The sequence below is a fragment of the Coenobita brevimanus genome, chromosome 94 (genome assembly GCF_032717465.1).
Source record: "Coenobita brevimanus isolate Jiangsu-jjx chromosome 94, ASM3271746v2, whole genome shotgun sequence".
Taxonomy (NCBI): domain Eukaryota; kingdom Metazoa; phylum Arthropoda; class Malacostraca; order Decapoda; family Coenobitidae; genus Coenobita; species Coenobita brevimanus.
The window spans coordinates 27,408,665-27,428,369 of NC_137047.1; the positions used below are offsets into that span (position 1 = coordinate 27,408,665).

The window sequence follows — 19,705 nt, forward strand, 5'->3', positions numbered from 1 at the left end:
GAATATCCCATATTACACTAACGTAACTCTGTATATCTGTATCCTCTGTTTATAATACCATCGTATGTGATATTGTTAAGGTGTTGTAATTAAGGTAATAGATGTGTTAAAGGTGGACTGCCTAGTTTTTATGTCCTGTTCCCTTGTTAGTGCATTACTTCCGGTCCGGAAAGAGGACCCCGCTCAATAGTGTCTTTAGTACGAGGAGTCGGCCTAAAAACACTCAGCATTAAAAAAAAAAAAAAAAAAAAAAAAAAGTGAATTTCTGAGTTTGTGCATGGGAAGGGCTCGTTATCAATGAGTCGGTTTTTGGCGCTTGTGGGCGGCTTTGGCAATGGGTTATCAAACTTTTTGATTTTTTTTTTTTTTTTTAATCAAGCTTTCACAGTCACTACGCAGGTTGAATGTTTAAGCCAAGTAAGCCACAAAATTATAATTCATTGCTGATTGCTCTGTTCAGTTGTTGTAAGGGAGGCGTCGAAAGTGAGTACTCCGAAGTTCCTATTCCGAACTCTCCGGGAACTCAGCTGACGGAAGGGAAGTCCGCTGGAGTTGAGAGTGTGAGCCTCTAAGGTTATCTTTTGGTAATGATCAGCTCACGGTTGATATCAGGTAAGGGTCGAGCTTACATTTTAAAGTGGAATAAGATGAGTTAAATTACTTGTCCGGTTATTCTCCCGAGGTAATATAAATGGCAGTATTTGTGGGCAATGGTATGCTACTGTATAGGGGTATTCCATTTTCAGGGCGGTATTTAGGTGAACAGTGGTCGTCTTATGAGATGTAGTAACCCTCGGGTTAGCCTTTTACGTTGGGTACCCTCATATGTAGGCATTACAGGCAGTAAGGTAGCCGACAGCGCTGCACAAATGGCCCATATGTCAAGGGTGTTGTAGCAATTAGACCCAAACATGAGCACCATTCTCCGACAATTCTGGAGCGGCAGCAGGGAACTGCGGGATGCAGATCTTCGTCTTGTTTTTCTTGGGACGAATTTATGACGGTACAGGCCTGATTCCTCACCCCTTCCATGGGGGTGGCACCCTATCCGCAAAATGGATGTGGTGCTGATGTGCCTGCAGCAGGGACTCGCTGCTTTGGCATCGCACCAGCATTGCCTGGTTGTTCATATTGCAGTTAAGAAGAGCATTGATTATGTCTTATGATTCTGCCCACTTGTCTACTCCATGCACACATAGTTGAAGGATTGACTATACAGTATATGATTAATTTTTTACTCAGGTGCGGCCTTTCCATATTTTGTGTTAAAATGAGTTTCACAGATTGCTTTATTATTTTTCCTGGATTATCATACCTACTGGACATTGCTTCTAACTTACCTCTGAAAGCTGTAAATGAGGATTTAGGATGCATAAATATTCCGCTGGCATCTACCAGTAGCTGGCCTTATCTAACATTCCTATTGCACATTTTTAAGTTTGAAAGTTGGCTGTAAAAGGCTGGATTAGGTCAGGTTTGGTTAGGTTAAGTCGTTAAATTTCCCATAGCTTTGACTGTTATTAGTGTTTGTCTTCCTTGGGTATATTTGAGTATGTTTGATACACTGACACATCAAGTCACAGCAGTGGTTGGTAAACAACGCAGACAGTTGGAGAGATCGTTGGTACACACACTGCTGTCGGTAATCTAACTGCTTCTTTGAATACCTCGTTTTTTTTTTTTTTTTTTTTTTTTTTTTTTTTAAATCACTTCTTGCAGTCGGAATTCAACATTTAACTATCTGTGTTGGATATGTGCCAAAATTAGCCTACTATCCTTGAAATCATGAGTTTGTTATACAGTATATAATTAGAATCACTGCTCCCATTTGGTCAAGAATTACCTTCAAGATTGGTGTTCATGATCTCTGTCCCATCTAGTAGATGGCGTTGGATTAAGGGATGACATCCACAGAAGAGTGTTCAGTAATCCTTAACCCGTTAACTGCTCATGGCTTTTTTTTGGAGGTGGCCGTGGTGTGCAGACAGGGGTAAAAATGAAATTTCCCAAAGGCCAAATTTGGTCTTAGAAATTGAGAGAACACATGCCAAAGTATTTAGTAACAAAATATTAGCTCAATATGGTATTTACCTTGATAAAGCCATGGATGAACATCGAAGTGTCTGAGTCCCTATTGGAATGTACCGTATGGTTTTCGGTTTCGGTTTTGGTTTTGAAGGCTCAGACATGCTAGCATGGGTCGGCCTTGGTCACCATGGCACTATATTTGAAATTCACCTGCACAGCCAGGGCTGTATTGAGCAGTCACACTCAGAACAGCCCAGGCTGTATAGAGCAGTTAATGGGTTAAGGAGCCTTAGGACCACTTTATTTTGCAGTTTTCTTATGCTTTTTCCTTAGCACTTCATGTAATACTTTAAGTATTTTCTGATTGCATTTTCATGTCAGTATTTTTACATTCTTTTAAGAGTGGTGAAAAGCATTTTTAAAAGTGGTGTTTGTTTCATACAGGTGCCATCTTGTGGTGTGCGAATACAGTTGGATATAATTTTTTAATGAAATTACCCTTATCAATGCCCATTTATCCACACCTAACCTAAATTCTCATAATTTGATCCAACTTTTTTTTCCCCCTAAGCTAATCTGTTAAATGCTAACCCAACCAAAATTATTCTAATCTGAACTCACCCTTATGTAATTATGTTTTCCTTGTTTATTGTTGGATTCTCTTCATACTTGAAAGCACACTTCGGAACACCTTTACAGAGTCAATGAACCAGTTCAAAGGTAGGTGAAAAACTGAATTTTTAGGAGGTGATCCTGTGTCTGTAAGGATAGCGAGTGCTCTGCCTCACCATCGCCTACCTGCGGGCAACAAGGCTTGCGTCCTGCCAGTAATACATACACTTACCACAACGAGAGGACGAGAGCAGATGAGGTCTCCTGTCCAAACAGTCCTTAAAACATCAAGAAGAACCAAAGAACCCTCAGGTTCCTGATACAGCTGCATTCCCTAAAATCTTGCATTAGGTGCCTGCGTGTTGTACTGGAATGCAAACCTTGTGATAGACCTCCCTGCCACCCACCTGGGGTGCTGTTACACTGATTCCTCTGCATGTCCTATGGCTCGCCACTCCTGTCAGGGTGTTGACGTTCCCATCACCAGGTTGCGGTTAGGTCACAGAGACCTTGCAAGTCACCTGTACTGTTTGCGTATGATAGCACACCCTTGGTGCCAATAGTGTCCCTAGGTTGAAGAGACCATAGAACACATCCTGTCGTAGTGCCCCAAATTGCACTGCCTATGCATACTCTTGCGAGACCAACTGGCAGCTCTGGGAGTTTTCAACCTGTCTCTACATCCTCTTGGGGGGAGGGTAATGAGGACCCTTGGTTGGAGCAGTTTGTCTTGTGGTGCATGTCTGACTTCATCCGTATATGTAGACAGCTCCTGCATTTAACTTGAGGCCCTAATCAGTTTGCAATGAAAAGTCATTGGGCTGTTGTTTTGGCTGCAACCCTCATACCCAAGAGAAGAGGAGCCCTCAGGCGTCCCCACCTTTCCCTCCCAGTCCTCTTAGGAAGTGTCATTGGAGATCCTGCTCTTCACCAACAGACTGTGCTGCACACATATGTATTCCTGTGGTCATCAGAACAACTTCCCTGTCTGTGATTTAGTACCACCCACCATTGGTAGAGGAAGGGCATTGGGTCATTGGTAATCCTGAAGGAGCTGTAAGACCATCTTATTTTGCAGTTTTCTTTTTTTTTTTACCTTAGCTCTTCCTAGATTTGTTTAGTGTGATATGATTGTGTTTTCAGGTTTTGATGTTTTTCCTTTAAAAGTGGTGGAAAGCATTTAAAAAGTGGTGTTTGTTTCCAATCCCTAATGGTTCCAAAGATGGATGGATGCCATCTTGTGGTGTGTGAAGACAGATGGGCATCATCTTACAGTGCCCTTGAATGAAATTATCATTGCCTGTTTATACAAACCTAACTAAAATTGTGAATTAACCCAGCCTAATCTATTTTATGCTGATCTAACCAAACTTAAACCTATCATTTATGTAATTGTCCTTGTTTATTGATGGAGCCCGTTGACACTTGAAAATGCACTTCTTTACACCTTTACAAAATCACTGAATCAGTTTCAGATGTAGCTAGGTAAAAAGAAAAAAAGGTTTATTTTTAAAAAGTGGTCCTATGTCTCCTTTAGGATTACCAGGTCATCTTATGACTGAGGCCCTTTATACCCACAAAAAAAAAGATGAAAAGTAAAAGGTTGACCTTGGCTTCCAGCCACAGGAAGCGTGTGTATGATGAGGTCCTTGTTGGTTACCGCCTTTCTGCATACACCGCAATCCACAGTAGCAAGAAGCAACAAGGAATCATGCGGCAGAGCTGACAGTGGTACTGTGTGAAATGCCCATTCATTCCAGCGCATCTTGTCGTGAACCAAGTATTATGCAATACATATGTGCCTCTTTGCTTGTAGGTGGTGACAGCCATCATCCACTTACTTGATGTAGTGCTGCCTACTTCTTCCTTAGCCTTTATCATTCTTTTACTGTGCCTGCCCTCCTTTCTTCCTATATCTCCCATCATTCCTGTCATTGCAGGCTCATGGGAATGAGGAATGTGGTGAGTCCCAGTATTTACTCAGCATTAAATTTTTGCCCACATAGAGACTGAATGAGTCAGGATACCCACTAGGCATAATATACAGTCTGAACAAACTATGTATTAAGAACCAAACTTGCACTAAATGTAGCAGAAATTAAATAATATAGGACCACTGAAAGGGCAGGTTGCCATCACATGCCATCAATGATATTTTAATTTTCGTTTATGATAAATATAAGCAATTCACGCTATGTTATATATACGTGTTCTCTTTGTATTATTTATATTACTGTATATGACATTATTATGATTCACAGTTTCACACAACAATGTAGATATTTAACAAAGAAAAATATGCTTTTTAAACAGCTTGGGGAATGTTTGTCCAAATCGTGGAGCCATCTACTGCTTTTAATTTGGTAAATTTGTCCTTTCATACAGTGTTGGAATCAAGAGATTTCTTTTGCTACTTGATATGCTGTGTCTTACATTGTTTTGACTTTGTGATTGTGACATGCTTGAAGGTAAATATCAAAAGTGGTGAACTTGCCATTGTTATCTGGAAACTAATGGAACAGAGTGGTGAAGGGGAGGGTGGAGGAAAGTATTAAGATCAGCCAGAATTGGTTAGGTTACATCTAGTTTGCATGAACATTGTCAGTTTGCTGTTGCAATAAAGGTAAACCAGAAACTGTAAAAAAAACATGTGGCTTTGAAAAAAAAAAAAAAAAAAAAAAAAGTAGTGGTTAAGCAAAAGCACAAATTGTTCTTCAGTTATTACTTTTAGGGACTGGTGGGTATGATGATTGATAACGGTCAGTGTGGAAATTATTAACATACCATACAATAAGATGTCAGAATCATGCGGCAAGTTCCCATTTCCGCCCCCCCCCCCCTTTTTTTTTTTTTTTTTTTTTTTTTTTATTATAATAATAATAAGGAAGAAAGAGTCAGAAGCCCTCAGTGGTTATAAGAAGTGCATGTTAGTACGATACACATCACGGATACTCAGTTCTTTATTTTACATTGCAGAGAATGGACAAAATAAACAAAATATGTTGTTATCAATACAGTAGAGCCTCAATTTGCATAGCTTATATATCCATGGAAATTGAAACCCGCTAATGTTGCAATTGACTCCCTTGTTCAGTGGCTATTGGTATGGTGAAATCTCAAGTTTTCTTAAGGTCCTCCCATTGGCCATCTTGAAAAACTTTTACCCCTCATGATCATACCTAACATTCATGGCAGTACACATGCAACCTCTAGGAACATTGTTGGGCATAAAGAAGGATTAGTTAGAGTATACAAATTGGTAAAAAAGTGGTGATCACGTACTGTGACAGGACGGAGCTATATTTTGGAGACAGGAAGGGGGTGTCTTCAGATGATGACTTATCTGCGTAGAGGTACGTAAAGAACTATTTTGATAGCATAAAGTAATGAAAAAGTTAGTTCCAAGAAGAACACAGTGAGTGGTGCCACTGGGGTGAGAGAGATTAAAGGCAGATGGTGAGTAGTGTGTGTGTGTGTGTGTGTGTGTGTGTGCGTGCATACGTGTGTGCGTACATGCATGTGTGTGTGCATGCATGTGTGGTCAGCTGGTTGAGTGTCTTTGTATTGCCTACTGCCTATGACCTTCAGGCTTTCAAACACAGTGTGTTCAGGCATCACAGAATGAACAGATCTTGAATTTGGCTCTCTGTTATTATGTTTTTTTGTTTTTTCTTGGAAGGAACAATCTTGTTGGCTTTTGGCCTTAGGGTGGGAACGTGGAATGTGAGAGGAGCGAATGATGAAGTGAAAGAGAGAGAGATTGTTCAGGTGCTTGAGGATGCAAAAGTGGATATATGTGGATTGACTGAAACTAAATGAAAAGGTGAAAGGGTGAGAGAATGGGAATATGGTTCAGGTATATGTGCGGGAGTCACTGAGAATGAGAGGGCAAGAGAGGGAGTATGTCTGATGATAAGCAAGAAGTGGAAGGAGAATATAAGAGAGTATGGAACAGTGGGTGCAAGGATTGTATGGGTGAGGATGAAAGTAGGTATACAAGCGTGAGCGATTGTATGTGTGTATGCCCCGACAGAGGATCGAGTGGCAAGAGTGAAAGATGAGTTTTGGGCGAGTGTAGAAGCGTGTATGGAAAAGTTTGAGAGGAGCGAGAGAGTGCTGTTGATTGGAGACATGAATGGCAAAGTTGGGAATGTACGAGTGGATGGAGTGGTTGGTCAGTGGGGTGTGCCAGCTGATGTAGATGGGAATGGAAGTGCTTTGGTGGACATCTGTGCTTGTAAGGGATTGGCAATAGCCAACACCTACTTTCGGCATAAGATGATCCACCGGTATACATGGAGAGTAATGAGGAGGATGGATGGTGAACTTGTTGAACGAAAGGCAATGATAGACTACGTGTGTGTGGATGAGCGAATGAGAAGACAAGTGTTGGATGCAAGAGTGTGGAGAGGGTGGGGGAATGGAGTCTCGGACCATCACTTAGTGATGGCCAAGGTAGAGCTGCAAAGAAAGTGGCTGAGGAGACAAAGGGGAAGACAGGAGGAAGCAACTCCTGTGAGAAGAGTGGAGAAATTGCAAGATAGTGAGAAAATGACAGAGTATAAGAGCATAGTGGAAGAAAGACTGGGAAGGTATGAGCTAGAGCAGATGGAAGGGGTGGAAAACGTATGTAAGATATTCACGGAGGAGATAGGCGCAGCGTGTGAGGCGGTTTGTGGAGTGAGGAGGAGATGCAAGAGTGTGCAAGGGACAGCATGGTGGAATGATGAGGTGAAACGAGCTGTGGAACAAAAGAAGAAGGCATATAGTGAATGGTTAGCGAGTAGAGGTAGGGGAGAAGATGAGAGAGAGAAGAGAGAGGTATATGTGAGCAGGAGAAGGGAGGTTAAGAGACTGGTGAAGGAGAGTAAGAAGAAAGTGGATGAAGAGTTTGGGAGGAATCTGAGTGTGAAATGGAGGGTGAGTAAGAAATTGTTTTGGAAGGAGGTAAAGAAAGTAAGGCAGTGTGAAAGGGGAAATAGTAGGGGAGTGAAAGATAGGAATAATAGATTGTTGGTGGAGAAGAGAAAGAAACAAGAGATGGAAGGAGCACTTTGAGGATTTGTTGAATGTGGAGAGTGAGAACAGTGCGAGTACAAGTGGTTGGGGAATGGCTGGGAGAAGAAGAGATGAGAGGAGGGAGGAAGAGATCAGTAGGGCGGAGGTCGTGGAAGTGATGAAGACTATTAAGTTGGGAAAGGCCCCAGGTATTGATGGAGTGTGTGGTGAAATGCTTAGGTATGGGGGTGAGATTGTTGTGGAGTGGATATGGAAGTTGTGTAGATTGGCTTGGGAAGAGGGAAGGGTTCCAGAGGACTGGAAATCAGGTATAATTGTTCCTTTATACAAAGGAAAAGGAGAGAGAGAAGTATGTGGTAACCATAGGGGTATTTGCCTACTTAGTGTGACTGGTAAAATATATGGTAGAATACTCATTGATAGGGTTAGGCATATGACAGAGGAGCTAGTTGGAGAAGAACAAGGGGGATTTAGGAAGGGAAAAGGGTGTGTAGATCAGATATTTGTTCTAAGATGTTTAGTGGAGAAATATCTAGAGAAGGGAAGGAAAGTGTATGCTGCCTTCATGGACTTGGAGAAAGCTTATGACAGAATAGATAGGCAAGGTATGTGGAAGGTATTAAGAATATATGGAGTGGAGGGGAAATTGTTGAGTGCTGTGAAGAGTAAGTACGAGGGACCTAGGGCTACGGTGCGAATGGATGGTGAGCTGAGTGAGTTCTTTGATCTCAATGTGGGACTGAAACAGGGTTGTGTGATGTCTCCATGACTGTTTAATATATACATGGATGGGGTTGTGAAGGAGGTGCAGGGTAGGGCAGTGGATGTGGGGGTGGCTCTAATGAATGAGGGTGAGATTTGGAAGACTCCGGTGTTGCTGTTTGCTGATGATACAGTATTGTTGAGTGAAGATGAATGGGAGTTGCAAGGTTTGGTGAATGAATTTGGGACAGTGTGTAGGAGGAGGAATCTGAAAGTTAATGTAAACAAAAGTAAAGTTATGGTGTTTGAGAGGAATGAAGTCACAGAGTGTGCAGTGAGGTTGGATGGTGAGGATATGGAGAATGTGAGTGCATTCAAGTACTTGGGTAGTGTGATGAGTAAGGATGGAACTTTGGGGGATGAAGTGCGTGAAAGGGTACAGCAGGGAAGGAAGGTTGTTGGTACACTGAGAGCAGTGATGAGAAATAGGGAGGTGAGTATGGAAGTTAAGAAGTCACTGCATGATAGTATTGTGATCCCTACCCTGACGTATGGAAGCGAGGCATGGACCTTACAAGAGGGGAACAAGTCAAGAGTGAGAGCAGTGGAAATGAGTTACTTGAGAGGAGCATGTGGAGTGACGTGGAGGGACAGGTTGATGAATGAAGAAGTGAAGGAACTCTGTGGGGTGGATGTGGATGTGGTTGAGAAGATTAGGAGAAATACACTGAGGTGGTTTGGACATGTGGAGAGAATGGAGAATGAAAGACTGACTAAGAGGGTGTATGTGGGTGAGGTGGGAGGAGGGAGAGGGAGAGGTAGACCAAGGATGAGGTGGAGGGATGGAGTTGAGAGGTATATGAGGGAGGGGGGGGTGAGTTGGGGGGAGGGTAGTCAAATGGTGGGTGACAGAGCGACTTGGAGGCGTTTTGTCTGCGGCCACCCTTTGCGGGATTAGGGCGTCGGGCTATAGATAGATAGATAGATAGATTTAAAAAAAAAAAAAAAAAATCACATCTCATCATTTTTGCCGCATTGATGTATTACCATTTTTTGTAACAAAAAAACTTACTGGAAACCAAGAATGAGTACATAGTGAGTGATGATGATGAGGTGTAAGAGATGAGAGGCAGATGGCAAGCAATGTGTGTGTGTGCATGGCCAGCTGATTGAGTGTAAGCAGGTCATGTCACATCCCGTAATTTTAGCAGTGTTTAATTATGTCCATTTGTTTTAGCAAAATCCCATAAAAAGACATGGATTGTTTATTGTTAAGTTGGGGGGGGGTGATGGTCACAGATAAGGGCCAGCATCTGGGATTTTCCTGCGCAAACTCTTTCTTTCCCCTCATGTTTACTGGACCGGGTCAGGGTTTATCTTTTTACACAAAATGTGTGTACTGCACATGACACCTGCATAAATTGAGGGACTACTATATTGGGATACACATAAGGAACTACCTGAGACCTTGGGTCTCAAGCTGGGTCATGTCAGCTTGAGTCAGTACATTAATCATATTCAAATGGACCATACAAAAAATTGGTTAAAATTGATGAAACTTAAAAATAAGCTAGCCAAACCTATGAGCTAAAAGTCACTCTAACCAGATCTATTAAGCCTAGCTTAATAATTGTGTAGCCATTGGACCCAGACCCATTCAGTCACGAGGTTACAAGAATCATAATCATCATCATCATCACTGATGCTCTGTTTCTGCTTAGGGAATTCCTTGACAGGATGACGATGACCCAACTGCTTCCAGGTTACTCTGTCCTTACATACCTCTCGCAGTCTCTCAGACATCCTCTACTCTCTTTCACAAGTAGGAAATACTGTTTCAATATGTTCTTTCTGTATTACATGTGGTTTGCCTCATCCAACGCTGTCCCTCTCTCAGACTTTTTTTTGGCACCCTATCTATGTTGTTTCTTTAAATATGTCCATGCTGTCTTATTATTTTCACATCCATTCACCAAGCAAGGCTTGGTGAATGAGTTTTGGAAAGTGTGTAAGAAATGGAATCTAAACGTGAATGTAGGGAAGAGTAAAGTTATGGTCTTCGAGAGAAATGAAGTCAGTGACTGCACGGTGAGTTTGGATGATGAGGAAATGGAAAATGTGAGCGCATTTAAGTAATACTTGGGAAGTGTGATGAGTAAGGATGGAAGTTTGGAGGATGAAGTGCTTGAAAGGGTACATCAGGGAAGAAAGGTTGCTGGTTCTTTCAAAGCAGTGATAAGAAATAGGAGAGTGAACATGGAAGTAAAAAAATCACTGCATGATAGTATTGTGATACCAAACCTTATGTGTGGAAGTGAAGCTTGAACCTTGTTGGAAGGACACATATCAAGAGTGAAAGCAGTGGAAATGAGTTATTTGAGAGGAGCATGTGGAATTACATGGAGAAACAAACTGACAAATGAGGAAGCGAAGGAGTGTTGTGGCATGGATGTGGATGTGATACAAAGCATTAGGAGAAATACATTGAAGTGGTTTGGCCATGTGGAGAGGATGGACAGCAAGAGACTAACGAGGAGAGTGTATGTGAGTGAGGGGGAGAGTGAGGGGGAGGCTGAGTATGAGAGGAGGGATGGAGTGGAGAGGTAAATAAGAGAGGGGTGTGTGAGCTGGGGGTAGGGCAGTGAAATGGTGGGGGACAGGGCGACATGGAGACGAGTTGTTTGTGGCCACCCTTTATGGGATTAAGGCATCTGGCAATATATGGATAGATAAATAGAATTCCACATCTCATGTCTGTTGCAGAAAATTGTTTGTCAGTGATTCATTTGGATGGCAGTGAATTACAAAAGCTCAACTGGCCCTTTATCTTGGCAAGCAAACATGGAAAAACTTCAAGAACTATGAAACAAAGCTTTAAGAATAATATGTTTTACAGAGACCACACGTACTAGTATACAGGTAGACCACTTGCACCGAGAAAACAAGTACTGTATTCTAGGGTGCACCAGATAGTAAATTTTGCTATCCAGCCAGATACTGGATAGGCCGGATACTTGAAAAAATATCCGGCTGGATATTCGGCCGGTTACCAGATAATAAGCAAAATATATTTTGCAGATATACAATGAAGTTATTACTTTCAATGTCATACTTATATGTTTCTGCAACTTATCGTAACTTTGTGCGTAGTAAGGTGGGTGGCAAGGTAGCTCAGTTGGTAATCTGCCGTACCCACGCAGTTACAAACCCTGGTTCGAATCCTCGCAGTATCTAACATGGGGGAGGCGGTGGCTCAATCGGTAGAGAGGTGGCTTACAGTCGTACTGGACCCAGGTTCAAATCCTCGCTGGGGCAGGGAACAGTTTAAGGATTTGAATTTCATTAAATCAGGCTTTACCGATCTACCAGAAGACCCGCCGACATGTAAAAATACCCCCGCTAATACCAATACACTAGTCCTGTATGAGACAGTCCTAGCATGTATTCAATATGGACGGTGGGTATTAGCGCCGAAATGGTGACATGTAGAGAGGTATATGATATGTAGGAGGACTGCTGGGCCTTGAGAGCAGGCTGTGAAGCCTATGCCCAGAGTCGGACACATTAAAAAAAAAAAAAAAAAAAAAATGCCTAATTTTATAATACAGTAAAAGCTCAATTAACTGGCATCCAATGCATTGGCACATCCATATAACCGGAACGCAAATTCTATCCGGCATGGGATCGAAAAGATTCCGGATACCAGTCTTTTTGTGTGTATTGTAGTGTACACTCACGATGACTATTTTCTGCTCAGGGGGGCCCCCTTCGTACCCCCATGTACCCGGGGAAGACGGGAGGAGGGATGAAACGAGCTCCACCCGCCTCTACCCCAGCTCCCAACCCTCCCCCATACCCCTACCCCTCCCAGCCGCCCACTCGTCATTCTTAACTGGCAGTTACATCTCAAGCTAACCTCATACTTTACACTCATAGTCACATTACTAAGACACAAATATAAAACACTAGGATATGTAAAAAGTGTATAATATGACTATGAACACGCTGCAGCGAGAAATTAATGCATTATAATGTTGACAATAAAACAAAAATGTTAACAACGGCCATCCCAGGCCTCATGCTGTGGGTGTTTGCATGCGTCTGTGTCTGTGTCTGTGTCTGCGTGTTTGGGTGTATTTATGTCTGTGTTTTTCAGTGTGTGTGTGTGTGTGTGTGTGTGTGTGTGTGTGTGTGTGTGTGTGTGTGTGTATATGTGTGTGTGTCTGTTTGCAAAACAGTGCACCCAACACAGGAGGCCTGAGGTGGCTGTTGTTAACGTTTTTGTTTTACTGTCAACGTCATAATGCATTAATTTCTTGCTGCGACATGTTGATAGTTATATACTTTTATCATATCCTAATATTCTTTGTTTGTATTAGTAGTGGCACCAAGAGTGTTAAGCATGAAATTAGCTTGAGATGTAACTGCTAGTTAAGAATGACCGGTGGGATGGGGGGTTGGGTAGGGGTATGAGGGATGGTCGGGAGCTGGGGTAGTGGCGGGTGGAGCTCGTTTCATTCCCCCCTCCCCTCTTCCCTGGGTATTTTGAGGTAGGAAGTGGGCACCCCTGGGCAGATATTAGTGAGCATGAGTGTACCTGTACTGTATCTTATCTGTACAGTATCTAATACTGAATAATGTACTTTTTGAAATAAAGTACATTAGTCAGTATTAGTTGGCGCAGTATTCAGTTGCTGGTTCCTTGAAGGCAATGATAAGAAACAGGGAAGTGAGCATGAAAGTGAAAAAGTTATTACATGACAGTATTGTGATGTCAACTGTAACATATGGAAGTGAAGCTTAGACGTTGTTGGAGGGACACAAGTCAAGAGTGAAAGCAGTGGAAATGAGTTAATTGAGAGGAGCCTGTGGATTCACATGGAGAGACAGATTGACAAATGAGGATGTGAAGGAGTGTTGTGGTGTGGATGTGGATGTGATAGGAAGCATTAGGAGGAACACATTGAGGTGGTCTGGCCGTGTGGAGAGGATGGAGAGTGAGAGACTGATGAGGAGAGTATATGTGAGTGAGGTGGAGGGGGAGAGAGGGAGGGGAAGGCGAAGGATGAGATGGAGGGATGGAGTGGACAGGTATATGAGAGAGGGGTGTGTGAATTGGGAGCAGGGCAGCGAAATGGCAGGAGACAGGATGATGTGGAGGCGATTTGTTTGTGGCCACCCCGTATAAGGGATTAAGGCATCTGGCAATAGATAGATAGATAGGTAGAAATAACACCCTCTTGCTGCAGTTGGTACACTTGGGTGTAGTATTTTATTTAGGCTAATACCACAAGATTTGGTTAAATTGAGAGAAGTCCTGGCTGTTAGAGACTTCAGGTGCTATGCCAAAGTACCCTTTGTGTACTGTTTATTTAGGATGGCATCACTCTCCCTTGGAGCAGAAGGCCCAGTCCCTGTCCTTCAATGGACATCATAAAGCTTTATACAGGTACAGTACAGACAGACAGTTTTGCGTAGTTGAGAAACTCTTAGCAGTTAAAGAGTTAATAGTTGAGAATATATCAATCTATCTATTGCCAGACGCCTCAATCCCGTTTGGGGTGGCCACAAACAAATCACCTTCACGTCGCCCTGTTCCCCTCCATTTCACTGCCCTGCTCCCAACTCACACCCCCCTATCTCATATGCCTCTCCACCCCATCCCTCCATCTCATCCTCGGCCTCCCCCTCCCTCTTCCCCTCTCCACCTCACTCACATACACTCTCTTCGTCAGTCTCTCACCCTCCATCCTCTCCACATGGCCAAAACACCTCAGTGTGTTCCTCATAACGCTTCCTATCACATCCACATCCACACCACAACGCTCCTTTATATCCTCATTCGTCAGCCTGTCTCTCCATGTGACTCCACAGGCTCCTCTTAAATAACTCATTTCCACTGCTCTCACTCTTGACTTGTGTCCTTCCAACAACGTCCAAGCTTCACTTCCATACGTTAGAGTTTGTATCACAATGCTGTCATGTAGTAACTTTTTCACTTCCATGCTTACTTCCCTGTTTCTTATCACTGCTTTCAAAGAACCAGCAACCTTTCTTCCCTGTTGTACCCTTTCAAGCACTTCACCCTCCAAACCTCCATCTTTACTCATCACACTACCCAAGTACTTAAACGTACTCACATTTTCCAATTCCTCACCATCCAACCTCACTGTACATTCACTGACTTCACCTCTCTCAAAGACCATCACTTTACTCTTCCCTACATTCACCTTTAGATTCCGTTTCTTACACGCTTTCCCAAACTCATCCACCAAGCCTTGCAGCTCCCCTTCGACTTCACTCAACAACACAGTATCATCTGCAAACAACAGTACAGGGAGTTTCCAAACACTATCCTCTCTCACCGGGGCCACTCCAACATCCACTACCCTACCTTGTACCTCTTTTATTACCCCATCCATGTACAGATTGAACAACCATGGAGACATGACACATCCCTGTTTCAACCCAACTTTCAAAGAGAAAAATTCACTTAGTTCACCATCCACATGCACTGCAGCCTTAGCACCATCATACATACTCTTCACAGCATTCAACAACTTCCCATCTACTCCATATATTCTTAATACTTTCCACAATCCTTGTCTATCCACCCTGTCATATGCTTTCTCCAAATCCATGAAAGCCGCATACAACTTCTTCCCCTTCTCTAGAAACTTTTCCACTAAAGATCTAAGAATGAATGTCTGATCTACACAACCTCTTCCCTTCCTAAAGCCTCCCTGTTCTTTTCCAACTAATTCCTCTGTTCTTTCTCTAACTCTGTCAATAAGTATCCTACCATACACTTTTCCTATTATATTAAGAAGACAAATGCCCCTATGATTACCACACACTTCTTTTTCCCCTTTTCCTTTGTACAAGGGAATAATTATACCTGACTTCCAATCCTCCAGGACTCTACCTTCCTCCCAGGCCAATCTGCACATCTTCCACATCCATTCTACTACTATCTCTCCCCCATGCTTCAGCATTTCACCACACACTCCATCAATTCTAGGGGCTTTCCCCAATTTAACTTTCTTCATTGCTTCCACAACTTCTATCCTACTGATTTCTTCCTGTCTTCTTACCTCCCTCCTTCTCCCAGCCATTCCCCAGCCACTTGTACTCGCATTACTTCCATCCTGTATAGTCAACAATTCCTTAAAGTGTTCTCTCCTTCTGCTCACTTTTTCTCCCTTCTCCACTAGTAATCTACCATTTTTATCTTTCACTCCCCTGCTAACCTCACTTCCACCCTGTCTTACTCTCTTCACCTCTTTCCAGAACATTTTCTTACAGTCCCTCCACTTTACACTCAAATTCCTTCCAAATTCCTCATCCACTCTCTTCTTACTCTCTCTTACTAATCTTTTCACCTCTCTCTTTCTTTCTGCATGTAACTCTCTCTTCCGCTTCTCAACTTCTTCCACGCCTCTATTTCTCATCCATTCATTGTATGCTTTCTTCTTTTGTGCCACAGCCTGTCTCACCTCTTCAGTTGAGAATACTGCATGGTAAGGTGTAGCTTAATTGCTGTTTACCATGAGGATGGCTTGTTGTCAGGTAACTGATCTTATTCTTGAATCCAGTCATGTGTTTTTTAGTTTTTCATTTTGCTTGCTATTACCTGACGCATCAAGTTTAGGAAAAAGCTATCATAGTGAAGAGGTTTAGCTGTTACAGTAAAACCTCACTGTAACCGACCAATTGTGGCCCAAACCATTCTCATAAGGGAAATTCCGATAAAAGCGACATCCGGACTTAACCCTGCTATCCCGGACTTTTTATGATATATCAGACATTAGTCCGGATCGCACCAATGGTTTTTAAACTGTTTTCACTACCATTCCAGTACTGTACTGTATTATAAATTCACTACAATAGTCAAATGGTATAATACAGTAAGACCTCACTATAATGGACTAATTGGGGCCCAAACCATTTCGAAAAGTGCGAAATTCCAATAAAAGCAACATCCGGACTTCCCCCTGCTAATCTGGACCTTTTCGAATATATCAGACATTAGTTCGGATCGCATGAACAGTTTTTAAACTGTTTTGACTACCAGTGCAATACTGTACTGTGTTGTAACTTCACTACATTAATCAGATGGTGTAATATATATAATAATACTGTACTGTACACTGATAAACATGTCTTTTATTACCTTTTTGTAGTGAACATAGCTGAAATGGTCAGGCAGTCTGGACTGCATCTGGCTTTTTCGGACTTTTTCTTATATATAGGAATTTAGTCCAGAGAGATGAAAAGATTAGTAAGAGAGAGTAAGAAGAGAGTGGATGAGGAATTTGAAGGAATTTGAGTGTAAAGTGGAGGGACTGTAAGAAAATGTTCTGGAAAGAGGTGAAGAGAGTAAGACAGGGTGGAAGTGAGGTTAGCAGGGGAGTGAAAGATAAAAATGGTAGATTACTAGTGGAGAAGGGAGAAAAAGTGAGCAGATGGAGAGAACACTTTAAGGAATTGTTGAACATACAGGATGGAAGTAATGCGAGTATAAGTGGCTGGGGAATGGCAGGGAGAAGGAGGGAGGTGAGAAGACAGGAAGAAATCAGTAGGATAGAAGTTGTGGAATCAATGAAGAAAGCTAAATTGGGGAAAGCCCCAGGAATTGATGGAGTGTGTGGTGAAATACTGAAGCATGGGGGAGAGATAGTAGTAGAATGGATGTGGAAGATGTGCTAATTGAGGAAGGTAGAGTCCCGGAGGATTGGAAGTCAGGTATAATTATTCCCTTGTACAAAGGAAAAGGGGAAAAAGAAGTGTGTGGTAATCATAGGGGCATTTGTCTTCTTAGTATAATAGGAAAAGTGTATGGTAGGATACTTATTGACAGAGTTAAAGAACAGAGGAATTAGTTGGAGAAGAACAGGGAGGCTTTAGGAAGGGAAGAGGTTGTGTAGATCAGATATTCATTCTTAGATCTTTAGTGGAAAAGTTTCTAGAGAAGGGAAAGAAGTTGTATGCGGCTTTAATGGATTTGGAGAAAGCATATGACAGGGTGGATAGACAAGGATTGTGGAAAGTATTAAGAATATATGGAGTAGATGGGAAGTTGTTGAATGCTGTGAAGAGTATGTATGATGGAACTAAGGCTGCAGTGCGTGTGGATGGTGAACTAAGTGAATTTTTCTCTTTGAAGTTTGGGTTGAAACTGGGATGTGTCATGTCTCCATGGTTGTTCAATCTGTACATGGATGGGGTAATAAATGAGGTACAAGGTAGGGTAGTGGATGTTGGAGTGGCCCTGGTGAGAGAGGATAGTGTTTGGAAACTCCCTGTACTGTTGTTTGCAGATGATACTGTGTTGTTGAGTAAAGACGAAGGGGAGCTGCAAGGCTTGGTGGATGAGTTTAGGAGAGTGTGTAAGAAATGGAATCTAAAGGTGAATGTAGGGAAGAGTAAAGTGATGGTCTTTGAGAGAGGTGAAGTCAGTGAATGTACAGCGAGGTTGGATGGTGAGGAAATGGAAAATGTGAGTATGTTTAAGTACTTGGGTAGTGTGATGAGTAAAGATGGAGGTTTGGAGGGTGAAGTGCTTATAAGGGTACAGCAGAGAAGAAAGGTTGCTGGTTCTTTGAAAGCAGTGATAAGAAACAGGGAAGTAAACATGGAAGTGAAAACGTTACTACATGACAGTATTGTGATACCAACTCTAAAGTATGGAAGTGAAGCTTGGACGTTGTTGGAAGGACACAAGTCAAGAGTGAGAGCAGTGGAAATGAGTTATTTAACCCGCGCCGTCCCGAGGACGTACTTCCACGTCCTCACGTTTTGTCACAGCTAATCCCGAGGACGTACTTCAACGTCCTGCAATTGCAAGGTTCATAATTTCCACAATTTTCAATTTTCGCGAGTCATTTTTGGTACGTATACACGGGACAACTGCCTCAACAAGATGCCAGGCAGAGACAATGCCTTACCCAGCATGACCTCCTCCCCCCCCTTGCATGCCCTTTTCTCAGCAATTCGCCTGTTATCAGTGACCTGGCCAGTATAGCCATGTCATGCCACGGTACGAAATTCAGGGCCAAAGTGATTCCCCAATCAATGACAATGTGGAGGACAAACTTTACATAGCATTAGAGAAAGAAACAGTTAGAAATGATGATCAGGTAATGTGGCAAAAAAAGGTCAGGTATTAGTGAGTGAAACAATGCTTATAATGCCTATATTACTGCTTGAAAACCAATATACTCTTGTACTACATATAAATTCGTAACAGTAAATAAATAAATACCGTTTATGAATGGTGTGAAATAGTTATCCTCCCATAGAACTCGTTTTCTTTGGTGCCAGCCTGATAGAAAACCCAGTAAGGTAAGGAGGCTCTCCTACCTGTAATGAGTATTTTAAACCTCAGGTGAGCGATTTCTCTATGAATTTTCGATGTTTCTCACCAAAAGCGAAAGTTTAAGCAAAAAAAAAAAAAGGTCGAAAATTGCCCGGGATTGGGGGGTACCAGTGGTCGAAAAGTGGCCGGGACTGGGCGGGTTAAGAGGAGCCTGTGGAGTCACATGGAGAGACAGGCTGATGAATGAGGATATAAAGGAGCGTTGTGGTGTGGATGTGGATGTGATAGGAAGCGTTATGAGGAACACACTGAGGTGGTTTGGCCATGTGGAGAGGATGGAGGGTGAGAGACTGATGAAGAGAGTGTATGTGAGTGAGGTGGAGGGGGGAAGAGGGAGGGGGAGGCCGAGGATGAGATGGAGGGATGGGGTGGAGAGTTATATGAGAGAGGGGGGTGTGAGTTGGGAGCAGGGCAGTGAAATGGCAGGGGGACAGGGCAACGTGGAGGCGATTTGTTTGTGGCCACCCCCAAATGGGATTGAGGCGTCTGGCAATAGATAGATAGATAGATAGTGCAGTAGCTCCTTGGGTCCGATAAAAGCGAATTCTGGTCTATTCATTCATTCATTCATTGCCAGACGCCATGTATCCCAAACGGGGTGGCCAAGGGCTTAGAGTTAATTGTTTTACAGGGAGGGGCACTAATCCTCCACCAACCCCACTTGACACGTAGGGATGCCAACAGCATCTGGTGTTCCCAGGCGGTCACTCATCCAAGTACTAACCAGACCCAACGTTGAAGTCCATTATATCGAGGTTTTACTGTATAAACTGAATAATAATACTGTACTGTACACTGATAAACATTTTTTATTTACCTTATTGTGGTGAATATAGCTGAAGAAGTCAGGCAGTCTGGACTGCTTCTGGTTTTATAGGACTTTTTCTGATATATAAGAATATAGTCCAGTACCTCCTCAGTTCCAATAAAAGCGAATTCTGGTCTATTGAAGTATGATATATCGAG

The 19,705-nt window shown here is 42.6% G+C and overlaps 1 protein-coding gene across 5 annotated transcripts in view; it reads left to right on the forward strand.

Annotated features, from left to right (window-relative positions):
• The first annotated feature begins 531 nt into the window (after window positions 1-531).
• Window positions 532-19,705, forward strand: part of LOC145412934 (bolA-like protein 1) — a 55,280-nt gene continuing 36,106 nt past the window's right edge. For 2 of the 5 annotated variants that reach the window (XM_080282741.1, XM_080282742.1), the window contains exon 1: window positions 946-1,136. In XM_080282741.1, the coding sequence (XP_080138867.1) occupies window positions 1,031-1,136 (106 nt within the window). In that variant the 5' untranslated portion in view covers window positions 946-1,030. Of the gene's footprint in view, window positions 613-945; window positions 1,137-19,705 lie in introns of those variants that run through there. The other 3 variants (XM_080282746.1, XM_080282745.1, XM_080282744.1) reach the window with 3 other exon arrangements.